Here is a 16,232-nt window from a genome sequence, read left to right on the forward strand (position 1 = left end):
CTGCTACTTAAAATAAATCTTACTTAGAGAAAAATTTACCAGCTGAATCATGTTTTGGAGCTGCTTCAAAGTTTACAATCATGTTTACAGGGTAAAGGACGATTTCACTGATCAACAGGTACCTTCTGATGAAGAAATAAATGAGAAAGAGACCTACCAATGCTTTCTGTTTGTGAAAGCTGGATTCGTTTTAGTCCAGCATCAAGAACATGTCTTGTCGTCAAGCTAAAATGTTCAATCAGACTACAATTAGAGTGATAATGACTTCTTTTTGACAGTGAACTTGCACTGAAACAAGGGAGCTAGCTAGAAGATGATTAAATTCACAATCAATTTTGCCCATTAGGAATGACAGTTTATATACATACGGACTACACTGTGTACAGCATGTCGAATCACTGGAGGCGAAAATTAAACTACGAAAGACAAAGGACTATACTGGAAAATAATGGACTAGATATATGAATTCATGAAGTCTTACATGTTCTTCTATGCATGATTAGCTCCTCATTAATTTCCAGAGAGAAGACCAAAACAATGGAATAAATCTTCATCACAAGAGGAATGATTGAAATATGCAGGTTTTTGTGGATTCAGGCAGAAACCAGAAGTAATAATTCTATATCAGATGTGAATCATCCAATGTAAAGTCTTCCTGGTACTTAATTACTGTCTCCTTAGCATCTATACTTATAGAAACTGTGAAAATGAAATAATTATATATTCATGAAGTCTTACATGTTCTTCTATGCATGATTAGTTCCTCCTTATTAATTTCCAGAGAGAAGATCAAAACAATGGAATAAATCTTCATCACAAGAGGAATGATTGAAATATGCAGGTTTGTTGTGGATTCAGGCAGAAACCAGAAGTAATAATTCTATGTCAGATGTGAATAATCCAATGTAAAGTCTTCCTGGTACTTAATTACTGTCTCCTTAACATCCATACTTATAGAAACTGTGAAAAGGAAATAATTATCACACCCGGGTCTTCATTTTATACTGTACTAGAGATTACTGCTTTAGGAGTGTCAAATCCATGTGAAAAAAAGATTCTTTTGGATGAATAAGGAGATAATGCAAAGAAGATTACTGAGGCAATGGGGTATCGAGTGGGGATAGATAACAGGAGTAGTTGCCTAGTTGGGTTCACCATCAATGCATCGTACCATGTTCATTAAGGATCTATCATAAATTGAATTCTTGAAGGTTAACACATTACTAATGGTTCCATTTATCTTTCAATGGGTAGGTGAGAAAAAAGGTTTGGTATGGTTTATGTGGGTCTACTTTGCAGTAGCAGTTAGGTAACCTTCTGGTTTATGCTAAATTCTTATTATTATGGAACACTTTTCTGTGTAAGCTGTGCCCAACAAAGTTCCATATCTTGCTGTGACTTTATGTACTTCAATAACTGATGTATTTCCTTTACTGACAAGCTTTCTGTGGTCACATTTTCATTGTGAGTTTGCCTATATGTGACCATGACCACTCTTTCTGTACTATTAATAAAGCTTTCTCTTTGCTTGAATTGAGAAAATGTAGAGTAGCTGGTATTGAGTTCAGAACTGAACTTAAACCAGTAAATACATTGGTTGGTCCTTATTTTGTGTTACAGCATGTCAAGGACTTAAAATCATCCCCACCCACCTCCCCCTTATCCCAAAAGCTCCTCCCCCAAGAAAGGAAAGAAGAACTACTCTTTTCAAAGTACAGTTAAATTTCAGAAATTCAATTAATGGAAGCCTAAGGTTGAAGCTCTGAAAGTTGCATTCCAGATATGCACAATGAAAATTTTCCATACTTGGTGGGAAAGCACACACATGCACACACAGGTCAATAAGGGTAGAAGATCCAATGAAAAGGAAATGGAGGTCATTTTTGGTATAACTGATCTGAATTTTTGAGGAGCTTTAATCCTAACTATGTATGGGTAGCCATCATAAATTTGAAATAAAAATAATTAAAAAAGAAAAAAAAAATTGAATCAGGATGATAAATGGATTTGATGCTTTGGGGAATGATATGAGGTTTTTACTTTTTAGTCGAATTTTTGCCTTTATTGGGATATAGCTCAAAGCGAAGTAGAATTGTGTCTAAAACTTTGCGAATTGAATATGACTACTATCCATTCGTGGTATGATTTCTTGAATTCGATTACTTGGACTCGAGGTTTCCCATTCTCCATTGATTGGGAAATATATTTCATCTTATCCTCAATATATGCAATCTTGTCAAATCATATAAATTCTTTTGGACTTATCTAGAATCCAGATCATTTATCTACATAGAGAGAAAAATTCCAAGTTATATGGTTGGATTCTTGATACATGTTTAATCTCAAAACAAAAAATTATTTTTCTGTCTCTGAAGATGGCTGAAATTGTTAGTTTGTTTAAAACCATCCATTTTAATGGGCTTTATATTTGTTCAACAGTGGTTCCATAGATAACAACAACACAAAAACCCACTTTTGGGCCTCTTGTAAGGTGGGCCGGCCATTATATGTGGTGCTTTAGTAATGGCTAAATAAGTTGAGCTTCAATGCTGTGCAATTAATGGGCACCACTGAGCTGTATATGGTCCAGATTAATTTTGATGGTTGAGATTTTCCTTTTGGATTTTTTTTTAAACTACACCATTTCGACCGTGAGCAGTTCAACGCTGCATAATTAACATAGCAACATCCCATTTTCAGCCAATGGAGGAGTAGTAGGATGGTTAGGAACCCGCTTCTCAGTGGAGAGGTCATGGGTTCAACTCCTGCCGGCGGCATATGTAATATCCTTTTTTATTCCCATATATAAAAAGCGTCTTTGTACCAAAAAAAAAAAAAAAATCCCATTTAAAAAAAAGAAGCATCAACGGTTACCGTTGGATTAGCATAGCATCAAGATGAAGGGTCGAGATTAGAATCTTTGTATGCAATTTAGGCGGCAAATACGTAGGTTTTTTTTTGCAACCTTGGAAGGATACATCTTAGGGGTCCATAGAATCTGTTCTGCGATTCCTATTTCCTACCATTCAACCGTTTAACTACCATTCTTTTTCGAAGAGAGAGAGAGGTGAGGAAGAGAAGCGCAAGAGTCATGGTTTCGTCTAATCCAGAGTATTCTTGTTCTTCTTCTTCTTCAGAGCTTCCATGGAGATGTACGGACAATCCTACCTGGATCAAGAGAGTCTCCGTTTTCTACCTTGAACATGCATGGGTTGTTCAACGATGCCAACAGGAAACCTGAAGATATCTGAGAAACATAAACGAATCTTTCCTGATCTGCTCGCCGGTTTAGTAGCCAGTTTGGAACACAAGGAAAACGACACTGGAGGCTCGAGTTTAGGGTTCGAGCCTGGCAAAGAGCTCGAACCACTCCAGTTGAAGGGCTCTGAATCAGAACACGAAAATGATGATGATGTGAAGACTGATGAGCATTTGGAATTGAACCAATGGTGGAGAAACAGCAGAGAAGTTGAGGCGCAAGTTTCTGTTTCTGCAATTATTGAGGCAGATGAGAAAAAGTCCGAATTGGAGTTTGAGGTTGGCTTTTATTTCAGTTTTCCTATTCTTTGTTATATGCGAATTAGGGAAATTAATTTGACTTGCAAGAATGTAATTAGTTTAATCTTCCTAGTTCCTCTTCATTTGGTGAATTCAGTATGCGTACTAGATGCAGATTCTATGTTTCCTTGGATCATGATACTTGAAATCAATGTTGGTGTTGGACGTCGGGAAGCCGCGTGGTTTGAAATTTAGATTTTCTATTTGAATTATAGGGTTACAGTTTATTCCTCTTAATCTCATTGTGTTCCTTTTTATTCTATTTTTCTCTTACGTGTTTTTTTTTGTTGATTAGCTATCTCAGAAGGTTATAAACTTGGAAAGATTGCAAAGAATTTCTAGTTCCGGTCTCCCTGACGGAGGAGGTCTGCGTGCAAGAGTTTGGAAGGTTAGGGTAGTTTTTGTTATTATTTAGTAGGAGATATTTCTTTCTCTATTTTGACTGAGGATGTAGAGTGATTCTACCCGTTGCACTTATCTTGTTTGTGTACCATTATGTAGAATTGAGTAATATATCTGCTATTTTATATTCAACCTATTAAGAGCTGCTAGTCAAGTTTCACTTTGTGAAAATTTTGCACAGACAACAAGATACCATGCTTGCATTTTCTCATAGTTGGGGTACTTGGAAATAGCCAAGCCATACTTGCTGTACTTGACTCAGTTTTATTTAATCAGTAAGGATTTATGATTGATTGATTGTCATGGTTGAATATGACTACTCTCCCTAACTGTAGAGAAAATTTATTATTATCTTGTGTAATCCATAAAGATTTTTTAACATTTATAGAAGGGAGAGACAAGAACAGTAATTGGTCAGGGTGTAGAATACCCAATGAACTGCTGAATAACTCCTTATCTTCCACAATTTTCATGGCACTTCTGCAATGTTTAACTCGTCAAAGCTTAGTTTTCATTGTTGATATTAGATATCCACCTCCTTGAATAGTCAGAAGATACTGATGAGGATTTTGGGATAGTCCTCGAGCAGTAGTTGTTGTCATTATATTATCATTATTTTGGAAGAAAAGAGACCTTGTGTGTAGTCGTCAAGAGGCCAGTCAAAAGGTCCACACAATTATTAAGTTCTCACAGGTGATGCAGCCTCTAAAAGCAGACATGAAAAGAGTGTAAATGATTAAGACGCAAAAGCCATTAATAACACACACTGTACTCATGGCAAATTTTGCCTCAACAATCTCCGCATTTATGTGATGGCAAGCTATTATTGAAAAATCATCAACATATGTATCATTCAATCATTTAGCTCCCAAAGGGTTTAGGTATTAGTATTGAATATCGTATTAGAAGTGTGGTTATAAGAAATCTAATGTATCCTATCAAAGATATGAGAATATGTATGGAATTGGTCAAAATACACATTGAAGTACACTTTTGGAGCGAAAAACACTATCTAACATGTATCATTTGTAAAAACTAAAACAACGAGAGTAGTGCATCAAATTAATATGGTATAAAGAATTAACTTTCTTATATGTGGTAAGGCTATGTATGGCAATGCTTCTGTGGCGTTTGTGCATTTTTGGCTCCAGCAGAGTTTTATGGTTTCTGTATTTTCTGAGTCCTAAACTGCTGTAACACTGAAAAAAAGAAGGAAAAATTAACATTTCCATGACTGGAAAGAAACATAAACCTGTATGGGTTGCTCTTAACAGAATTGCTTCTGCTGTTTATGGAGATTATGTAAAATGTCACATACATCATAGTTTTTATACTCGAATTTTTTTGAACATGTACTTTTCGGAAGGTACTTCTACTTATATCAGACATTATTCACATGGCAATTTCTTACAAATGATATATAAGCTTTCTCATTATGTATAGACCTTCATGCTGATAAGCTTTGAGTAGTGACTAAGGGACAAAAGCTTTGTTCTAACAATCTTTGCGCAGGCATCCAACAAAAGAATGCATGCTTCTTTGTCCATGCATCCATTCAAATCATTGTTTGTCTGGTAATTGGGTTAAGACCTTCAATTGCAGCAAGAAGCAGTATCAACGTCACTGTGTCCACACCCTATCTTCTTGTCTGTGCTCTGTAAAGAGTTGCTGGAGATTAAACGTGAGGGTAGTGATCATGCACTCATTGCAAGCCCGCTGTTGCCAAGCACCAGCTTCTGCACTCAACTGTTCCCCTCTTTCTTCAAGTTTATATTCTTCCTGTTAAGTTCTTCCGTCTCTGTGTCTTGAGCTTTTGAAGAATTCTTTCTTTGGTAAATGATAGAGTCTGGAGTTGGTTGGCCTCAACGTTTTGTAGGATCTCTTGCTTCATCTGTTATCTGTTAGCATGGAACTCTGTGATAAATTGGTATAACCAATGCCACTATGAAAACAAAATTAAGATAACCAGTCACAGTTCCCTTTTGGGGGCTCTGGCTATTGCTTCTAAGTTAGATTAGGAAACTTAGGAAACTTAGACCAAACCCTTGAATCACAATCAGGGAAAGTGGTTCCAGTGGAGAGGCTTTGTTTTCTAGGACATCATTCAGGCATTAGAGCTTTGGGCTGCAGCTAAATGTAAAAGCAAAGAAGCAACAAATTATTAGTGAGAGTTGAACTCTAACTAATAACTTTTTAACCACTAAACTACACTTTTCTCATGTTCCACATTTGCTTTATTTAATGCATTTTTTTTAAATATTAATATGTTTATGGCTTGTTTGACTTTGGAATAATAATAGATAAATAAACTATTTCAACTTAAAACAGCCTTACCACAATAACCAGTGGTCCCAGGCCCAACCACATCTAAGATGCGTTTGACATTTTCATAGAATTGTTAGAGTCTAGGTGTAAAATTTTCAAGTTCATAGCGCACTTGCATCAGTTTCAGACCATTTTTGGTTCTTCATAGAGTTTACTCAAAGAAACCAATAATCTTCTCCACCATGATTTTTGAAACCAGTTTTGCGGATAAACCATAAATGTTGATATAAAAGCAATTGTCTTACATGTTCTGTAGGCACTAAAAAGTCATCATGTCACCAGGTTAAAATCATTGATTATTTGTAGTAATGGATGCACTTTTTTTCTGAAATCGATGTACTGACTGTGTTGTAAACAAGCAGCTACTGTTGGGTTACTTGCCTGCCTCTCGTGATCTATGGGAAGCGGAATTGCTTGCTAATCGATCAAAATATTCTAAACTGAAAGAGGAGCTGCTCTCAAGTCCTGTAAGATATTAAAGAACTTAATTTTTGTTCCCGGAGGATTGGGAATGTATATCGATTATTGCTCTATTCTTGATTTTAATCTGTGTCTTGTTTCAATTATGTGTGGGCAGTCAGAGGTCAGTCGAAGAAAGGATGAAGCTTTTGCTTCTAGTGAGCTGAAAGTTGAAAATGATAAGGATGGAATGCTAAAGAGACATGAGATCTCTCATGAAGACCACCCTTTAAGTAGCTGTAAGGCTAGCGTTTGGCATCAATTTTTCAAGGTAAATGGGATCTTCACTGATATCTTGGTTTGATATGCGTTGTTGTTGCCCTCACTTAACAATTCGAGCTTTGAGATAAGCGGTTCTGATAAGCTTTTAGAGCAAGAAGAACAAGTTCAATCCTTTAGAAGTGCAATAGGGTTGTATGCCACATTCTGTCCTCCAGCCACATGGCTGTGCATTCAATGTGTGTTACGTGCTAGGCCTGTGTATAGGCTTGGACGTGCAGGAGTGTTGATATACACTTCATTTTCCTTAATAGCTCCAAGCTTATGGAATAAGAGGTTGTAACAAGGTATCAGAGCGAAGATCAATTTTTTTCCTCCCTGAGATTTATATCAACATGTATGCCATAGCTACAATTGAGGGGGAGTGTTGAGATGTTGGAATTATCGAGGTATAGTCCCAACTAGTCCTTTGGGACCTTGGATATATCTTATTATACCGTTCAGGCATCTCCACCTAATGCCTTAAGGAATTAGGTTGGACCCTCACATGATGTTGTTTCCTATGGCACAGTGCAAGGTCATGTTTTAAGCCTATACTTGCCGGGGCATTAATATGCATTATTGTTACCCTTTCTTGACAGTTCCAACCTTTTGTGATAAGCGGATATAATAAGCTTTCCCCTGATAAGACCTTAGAACTTGAGATTTATTCACTACTCACTCAATGCTAGTTTGGGCATTGTGATTTACAGGACTCAGAGATTGCAGAGCAGATTGACAGGGATTTAGTGCGGACTCATCCAGAGATGAAATTCTTCTCAGGGGATTCATCAATTAGCCGAAAAAACAGGGTAACCACATTTTCTGTTGTCTTCATGTTGAAATGGGTTTTACCCTTACTGGATACATTCATCTGGACTGTTCTTTCTCTTTTGCCCCTCTTGTTTATGTGTTTACCTTTTTTAGTTTTAAAAGAACAGAGAAACATAAAGATAGATGCTTTTCTCTGACCAGTAAGTATTGCATTGTCTTTCATACACAGGAATCAATGAGAAATATTCTCCTTCTATTTGCAAAACTAAACCCTGCAATCCGTTATGTGCAAGGAATGAATGAAGTCTTGGCCCCATTATACTATGTGTTTAGCCATGACAGCGACAAACAAAGTTCTGTAAGTTGATCACTTTCATCTGTTGATTTTATTTGTAATTCGGATGAAGTATTTGTACAGCATTGTCAAAGTTTTCTTGTTACCTCCTGCATTATTATGTACAATACGTAAGATATACAAAACTTAACCATCACTGTTCCACTCCACACAAATAAAAGACAATAATTTCCAAATGCTTTCCAGGGAGCATCTCTAGGTACATTTCCTGTAATGTCCATCCAAGAAAAGTCTGCTGAAAAGTTTCTTTTTTCTTTGAATATTTTTCTTATTTTTTCCAAATGCAAATGGAACCAACTTTCACCTTGATCAATTCCACACTGTAAGGTTGTCACCATGAAATAATAAAGATGTCTGTTGTTTCAAAGGACAACACAGGTCAGGTTACAAAGTAGCCTCCAAAGTAATCCAAAAAAAGAAAGAAAGGGGGGGGGGGGGAATTAATGAGGTTATAGGTGACAGACTTTTTTCAACCATTGTCAGCCTTTAATGATGTTTACAATCATTTTCTTATACAATTTATTACTATCTTCAATACTCTAAAATAGTATATGAGCTAAGTTTTGAAAAGGGAAATGGCTTTAGTTTGGTAATATTCAGATAATGTAACCATCCTTAAGTAACATAATGTTTAACAGCCATACTTGTCATTCTTTACAAGTTACAAGCACATATATATATTTTGTTAAAGTTCTTCATGGGAACACTGACTATTATTTGATTGATGGTTGTAGTGATAAGCTAATGTAAAACCCAATTTTAGGGTTAGGATTTCTCAGATGGTTTCCCTAAAATTAAGGGTTTGCCCAAAATCTTCCGGCAAATGAATCAACAACTTTAAGGGGTGCCTATGGTTTGTTCTAAAATAGATGGGAGTTGGATAAAACCACTGGGAGATAATTTATGGGTTCTATGGGATGATGGAAAAACACTTGGATTGTTAACAAACTTCCATGGGATGATTTTGAGATGTAACAAGGAAATATGGGGTGTATGAAGGATTCTATGGGGAAACTTGCAGTTGGGTATGGGATAGGTTTTGGGATGGATTAGGGAAATTTTAAAGTTTTAACAAATGTTAAGACTGGATGGGGTTTGTGTTGGTTGAGTTCTACTAAGAGTTCAACTCTATTAGAGTTTTTATTCGTGTAAATTTATATTTCTTGTTACCCAAGTAATAGTATTTATGTAATAGTGTACTTTCCACTTAATTATAATTAGAGGGCTTTAAGATCACATTGATCAAGAAGTCATTCTACCACAATCGGCTTATTCAACATGGTATCAGAGCCTCGAGACGATTAGGGAAGCACAAAAACAAACGGAAAGAAGAAGAGAAGAGAGAGAGAGGAAGAGAACCACTTGCTACTGCTTGTCGCTGATACTTACCGTTGTTTGTTGCTGCTACTTACCGCTGCTTCTTACTGCTTCAAGAGAAGACAAACAGAATCGCATGGTATCACATGGTTCATTGTGAATCTCAAAATACTGCCATCGATCCTCTGAATCGCATTGTATCACATGGTTCATTCTAAATCTCATAGCTTGGTTTTAAATGTCCTAATGAGATTCTTCAGGGAGCCTCCTTTTTTATTATTCCACCAAAGATTTTTGAATGTGTGTGTTATGTTAGAATCATAGCCCACCAGAGCAAGCTGGCTCCCCGCTGCCTACGCTGCCTATTTCTGGGGTATCCTGCTACTCAGAAATGGTACAAATGTTATCATCCTCCTTCCAGGAAAACCATTGTATCCATGGATGTCATTTTAATGAGTTTTGTCCTTACTATACACCTCTCCAAGGGGAGAGTCATAGAGGAGAGGTACTCTTTCCAACTCTAGACCTTTCTATCACACCACTACAACACAACTTAGGAGTTCAAGAAGTGTTTCCTGACCAAGGGGAGACTTCAACCAGTATACCTGAGGACTCTAATTCTCCCACTCCATTTTCTAAACCATGTGAAGAACCTGGTTAGGGGGAGACCACTCCTGTAAGGGACACTATTGAGGTCTTTTAAAACAAGATTGACCAGAATAAAGAGGTGCAGACTTATCAGAGGAAGAATTACAATTGGCTAAAGCAGGTGGAGAAAGGTGACAAGTTACCGCTTTAGTTTTCTTCTCTAGAATCGGATACTACTGTTCCCCTTGAGGTATCTTCTTTTGATCTTCCTATTGCTGTTAAAAAAGGAGTTCGATCTTGTACTCAGCATCCCATGTCTAAATATGTTTCTTATGACTCTTTGTCTGACTTTTACCGTGCTTTTATATCCTCTCTATCATCTATATATGTTTCTAAAAGTTGGCAGGAAGCCTATGCTAATAAGAGATAGAAGACAGCTATGGGTAGAGGAAATGCAGACAATTAAGAAAAATGATATTTGGGAGCTGGTTACACTTCCTCTAGGAAAAAAAACCAGTGGGCTGCAAATGGGTGTTTGTGGTTAAACAAAATATGGATGGATCAATCAACAAGTTGAAGGCTAGACTAGTTGCAAAGGGGTTTATCCAAACCTATGGAATTGATTATCAAAAGACTTTTGCCCCTGTTGCAAAACTAAACACTGTCAGAGTTCTGTTGTCTGTAGCTGTAAACAAAAACTGGAATTTGCACCAACTAGACGTAAAGAATGCCTTCTTACATGGGAAGTTAATGGAAGAAGTCTATATGAAAATCCCACATGGTTTCTCCAATGACAATACTGCAGGGAAAGTTTGTCGGTTGAATAAGTCAATTTATGGGTTAAAACAGTCTCCTAGATGCTAGTTTGGACGCCTCCTGAAAGCAATGGCTTCTATTGGGTACAAGCAAAGCAATGTAGATCATACATTATTTGTTAAGAAATCAGGTACTAACATCACACTTCTTATTGTTTATGTGGACGATATTGTCATCACAGGGAATGATGGTGACGAAATTTAAAGGTTGAAGAACTTTCTTGGCAGAGAGTTTGAGATTAAAGATCTAGGGAAGTTACAGTACTTCTTAGGGATTGAAGTGGCTCAATCAAAGAAGGGTATATTCCTATCCTAAAGAAAGTATGTTCTAGGCTTATTATCATAAGTGGGAATGTTGGGGTGTAAAGCAGTTGATACCCCTATTGAAGTCGGAGCAAAACTTAAAGAAAAAGAGGGAGAACTAGTGAATAAAGGAAGATACCAAAGGCTGGTACGGAAGCTTATTTATTTGTCCCACACCAGGCTAGACATCGCTTATGCCGTGGGGATAGTGAGCCAATTCATGCAATGATCCATATTTAGCTTATATGAAGGATGTTACCAGAATACTACAATATTTGAAGGGAACTCCTGGAAAAATAATACTTTTGTCACCCACTGATAATCTAAGAGTAGAAGCATACACTGATGCAGACTGGGCGTGATCTCCTGACAGGAAGTCAATTTCAGGTTACTGTACCTTTGTTGGAGGTAATCTAGTTACTTGGAAAAGTAAGAAACAGAATGTGGTAGCTTTATCCAGTACCGAAGCTGAATATAGAGCTATGGTTCATGGAGTTTGTGAGCTACTATGATCAAAAGGCTTACTACAAGATATTTGAGTCCAAGTTCCAAACCCTATGATGCTATATTGTGACAACAAGGCTGCTATTAGTAATGCTAATAATCCTGTACAATATGATCTAACTAAGCACATTGAAATTGACAGGTTTTTTGTCAAAGGAAAGCTATAACAAGGACTTATTTGCATGCCTTTTATGGGGTCTGAAAACCAAGTGGCAGATGTTTTTACCAAGGGTTTGAAAGGAGTTTTTCTTCCTATTGTAGGCAAGTTGGGCATTGACTAATATCTATGCCTCAACTTGGGGGAGAGTGTTAGTTGAGTTCTACTACGAGTTCAACTCTATTAAAGTTTTTATTCATGTAAATTTCTATTTCTTGTTACCCAAGTAATGGTATTTATGTAATAGTGTACCTTCCACTTAATTATAAATAGAGGGCTTTGAGATCACATTGATCAAAAAGCCATTCTACCACAATCGGCTTTCTCAACAGTTTGGGGTAAATTATGGTTATAAGCTAAATCCCTAATGGGTGAAACCTTTGGAGGGAAAACAATTCAACTCATGGGATGAGATAAGGGTTTGAAGATCTTGGGCAATGTTTATTTCTTTCTTTCTTCTTTTTTTTTCCCTCCTTCCTCTTTCTTTTTTATTTTTTAACAGATCTGCAGCAAGTCAAATAAAACAGAGGGGCTGGGGGAGGGTTTGCTGGCTGCAAGGTACGGAAGGGGTTGGGGGGAGGGTTTGCTTGCTGCCGCAAGGTAGTGAAGAGGTTTCATGGTCGCTGCTAGGGTTGGGGAAGGGTTAGGTCTGCTTGTGTGAGGAGGAAGAAGGGGAACAGTCTTGGTTGGATCGTAGGGTAGGGAGGGACTGTACTTGGAGATGGCAGGTGCTGCTGGAAATTGTTGAATGTTGTAGGTAGATGCAAGAACTTGAAGAAGCTTGAAGAAAGGTACTAATCTTTGAAAAAGAAACTTAACTCCGCTATGGCCCCCTCAGCAGGAACCACGGTCCTCAACTCAATTAATTTTGTTCAAATAATCAGACTTAAGAATTACAAATAAAGAATAGGCTATTTATAGCCTACTAAGAGACTCTAAACTTAAGTGGGTGTCCTTTATAGATTAGGATCCCCTCACAATTAATCTCAACCGTCCAAATAAGCAATTAAAAATATAATAGAATCTCCTTGAAAATAGATTCCCCCTAAGACTCCACCACAAATAAAAGAAACCATCTTGGAAAGAACTCCTGATTATTCAAAAGGAATCTTAATTTAAAATAGATTCCAATTGGGACTCTAAATTTGCCAAGTATTTTGATCCCCCAAAAAATCAATAACCAACCCTAGAGGACTCCGATCCAAAAACTGGAAATAGATCCATGACCTTTGGATCAAGGGGGTTCTAATAAGACCCTTCTTGAGCCCCAAAAGGGCTGGTAAATGACCAAAATACCCTTGGGATATTCGACCAGCGTTGGGTTGGGCCTCTTGGGTCTGGGTTTTGGGCTTAATTATAAGGGGACGGGGGGGGGGGGAGTTCAACCCTGTTCGCATCAGTTGTGGTCCTTGCTATTACACAGTTTAATCTTCCAAATTCTTTGGATGGTCGCCGGTCAAGCAAGTTCCAGGTAAAATAAACTGAAGAGAAATATTGAAACTCTACTATTTAATATGACTCTAACATGATGAAATTGCCCTGCAAAATACCCCAGCTTAGACTCATCGAATGTCTCATCTGTTTGCTGAATTCAGGTTATGATTTTGATTTCGTTAGTGATAGAAATTTTAAATCTTGGGCGAATTCATTTGAAATCTTCACTGTATTCAAATATTCCTTTAATTCTTCTGGTTGAAGTTTTAGTAAATTTCTATCTAAGTTCTTGAATTATCTGCTATTTAATCACCGTGGAAAGGATTATTTGGTATTGCAACCAAATCTGTAAAAAAATTATGAATCTTATTGTGTCCATAGTTGCCAAGGCATCAACTTGGCACCCGAGCACCTTGTTAGCCTGGCCTTGCATCTAGGCCTCCTCCACGCTTTTGATTGCTTAGATGCCATGAGAATTATGATTTATCTAAAACCATGGTGAAGCTTTTCTTTTAAAGGGTTCTAATATTTTTATCACTTACGGTAAAAAAAAAGAAACTTTAGTGGTTAATGTGACTCTGTTCTCAGTTTAGGATTTAAAAATGTAGCATCAAACATGTACCTCATATTTCTGATGCTTCTGAAACTGGACTCAAATATTTACTTATGTTCTCCTCTGCAGTCAAATGCAGAAGCGGACAGTTTTGCCTGTTTTGTTCGACTACTAAGTGACTCTGTTGATCACTTCTGCCAACAATTAGATAATAGCTCCGTGGGAATCCTCTCCACTCTTTCCCGTCTGTCTGACTATTTGAAGGCCAATGATGAAGAGCTGTGGCGGCATCTGCATATCACCAATAAGGTGAAGATATAGTCTCTAAAGAGTGTGCAAGTGGCACTTCATTACATTCAAATTGCAAATGTCCTCAAGCAATGCTCAAAATTACAAATTACAGCTCCTACACTTATTGATCTTGTCATTTGTTCTATGGGGAACTGATTTTTTTTTTTTTTTTTTTTTTTGCGGGGGGGGGGGGTTCAAATATGGGGAACTGATTCACTTGTCACATTTGGCAGGTTAATCCGCAGTTCTATGCATTCAGGTGGATTACACTGTTGTTAACCCAGGAATTCAACTTTAATTCCATCTTGAGGATATGGGACTCCCTACTAAGTAATCCTTTTGGTATTCAGGTCTCTCTCTCTCTCTCTCACTTTCACACTCACACACAGTGGGCTTCGCATAGATTTGCTGATGTTCCCCTATTATTCTGGCTCAAAATTATTTGGTTTGTCTCTTCAGGAAGTCTTCTACATTGTAAAGAGTTGATATACCTCAGTTCCCTGGCTAAACATAAACGTTCTGTATAAATAGAAGTTTTTCCACATGATGAGTCTGCAGTCTTTTGGTGCTGAAAGAATTTTCAAATTTTTTTTTACAGTAATGAAGGACTGACATGTACCACCCATACCCATAGAGTTGTTTAGCATTCTGGTCAATAGATAGAACATTCCAGTATTTCAAAATAGTACCTCCGATTTCAGGGTGTTTTTTCTGGGAAAGAAAAATGTATGCAACATAGTGAAGCTCATGAGTAGGGTACCTGGACATAAAGATTGTTGAATGTGTTTTCATGCCATATATGTATGGGTGTATATCTAAAAAGATTGTTTTATATATCTGTATATTCAGAATTATCATTCATCATCTTCTTTCACTTTTCTAAACATATCTTCTTGCAGATGACTTTCTCCTTTTTGCAAAATCAGTGAATGCTGTTGTTGCAATGTTGATCGCTAAAGTCTTTCATAATTGTAGTTCAGAGAGTTCCTTTTCAAGAGGAAACTACCCATGTATATCCTCATAACCATGTACATGCGGTTTGCTCTTCAACGTTTAGAGCAAATATACAATTCTCACTGCTGAGATTGAGAGTGAGAGTCCGTACGTCTTTGTGTTCTGGAAACTTCCATTCCCCCATTTCCTCTTTTTTCTCTTCTTAGTTCAGTTTCTCTCAAACATTTTAAACACCTATTCTGTGGTCACAACAAAACAGGCACATAAATTTGTAATAGGTAGGTTTTTTGTATGAGATCAATATCTTTCCCAACCATAATGCTTAACCTAAATTTATTTCCAGCCATAATTCTTAACCTCTATTGTTGTAATTCTTAGAAAGGTATTTATTTTCAGCCTAGTTCATTGGTTGTTTATACGTTTCAATCTTCATGGATCCAAATGCTTGTGTTTATGTATCCATTCATTTAGTTGTACGGACAATGTATCTGATGGAGTGTTTAAATGGAATGCCTTGAGTTACAGGATATGCTGCTCCGAGTTTGTTGTGCTATGCTGTTGTGTGTGAAAAGCAGGCTGCTGAGTGGTGATTTTATGGCTAATCTAAAGCTTCTTCAACACTATCCTGAGATCAACATTGAGCACCTCTTACAAGTAGCCCAAGAGTTGGCTCCTGACACATCTTCCTTTCAATCATCTCCATAAACTTACTGCTTGTGTACATATTAGACGCTGATTGATATATTACAATGAAGATAAGATTATTATCTCATTATCTCCGTGCTTGACTTGGTTGTCTGGTTCCATCACTTGGGCAATTTACTATATTTACATGTGACCGTCTGACTGAACTTTTTTCTTAAGTGTGGGAGAATGAATGATTTTTTTAGGACAAATTATATATAGACCTCTATTTGCGATCAATTACATCTACTAGCTTTGGAAAAAAAAATCAATTACAAATGCCCTCTACAAGTAAAGATTGGGATTAAATCCTAATTTCCCGCCACGGGTGGGAGATGGGGAGGGGAGGGGAGGGGAGGCGTGGTCTTCTAGGGGAGGGGATTCGGCCAAGGGTGTGGGTGGGGTTGGGGGGACCGGAGGAGGAGGTGATGGAGTAGAAGAAGGAAACACAGGAGAAGGGCCAAGAAGAGAAGGTAAAGGTGGTTGAGAGTGATGGGTAAC

General features: G+C 37.3%; 1 protein-coding gene across 2 annotated transcripts; it reads left to right on the forward strand.

Moving 5' to 3' along the window:
• The first annotated feature begins 3,019 nt into the window (after positions 1–3,019).
• LOC149025164 (uncharacterized) lies at positions 3,020–15,960 on the forward strand. 2 transcript variants are annotated; one of them, XM_089145390.1, is made up of 9 exons: positions 3,020–3,537; positions 3,854–3,946; positions 6,648–6,752; positions 6,863–7,015; positions 7,716–7,814; positions 8,006–8,134; positions 13,932–14,111; positions 14,327–14,443; positions 14,993–15,556. In XM_089145390.1, the coding sequence occupies exons 1-9, from the start codon at positions 3,208–3,210 to the stop codon at positions 15,020–15,022; spliced, it is 1,236 nt and encodes a 411-aa protein (XP_089001516.1). In that variant the 5' UTR covers positions 3,020–3,207; the 3' UTR covers positions 15,023–15,556. The 2 variants fall into 2 exon arrangements, with proteins under 2 accessions (XP_089001516.1, XP_089001515.1); XM_089145389.1 differs by lacking the exon at positions 14,993–15,556 and adding an exon at positions 15,573–15,960 and having other exon boundaries at positions 3,021–3,537.
• The last annotated feature ends 272 nt before the right edge of the window (positions 15,961–16,232 follow it).

This window comes from Hakea prostrata, chromosome 2 (assembly GCF_041222555.1).
Source record: "Hakea prostrata isolate BN-2017 chromosome 2, UWA_Hpros_2, whole genome shotgun sequence".
Classification (NCBI taxonomy): Eukaryota; Viridiplantae; Streptophyta; class Magnoliopsida; order Proteales; family Proteaceae; genus Hakea; species Hakea prostrata.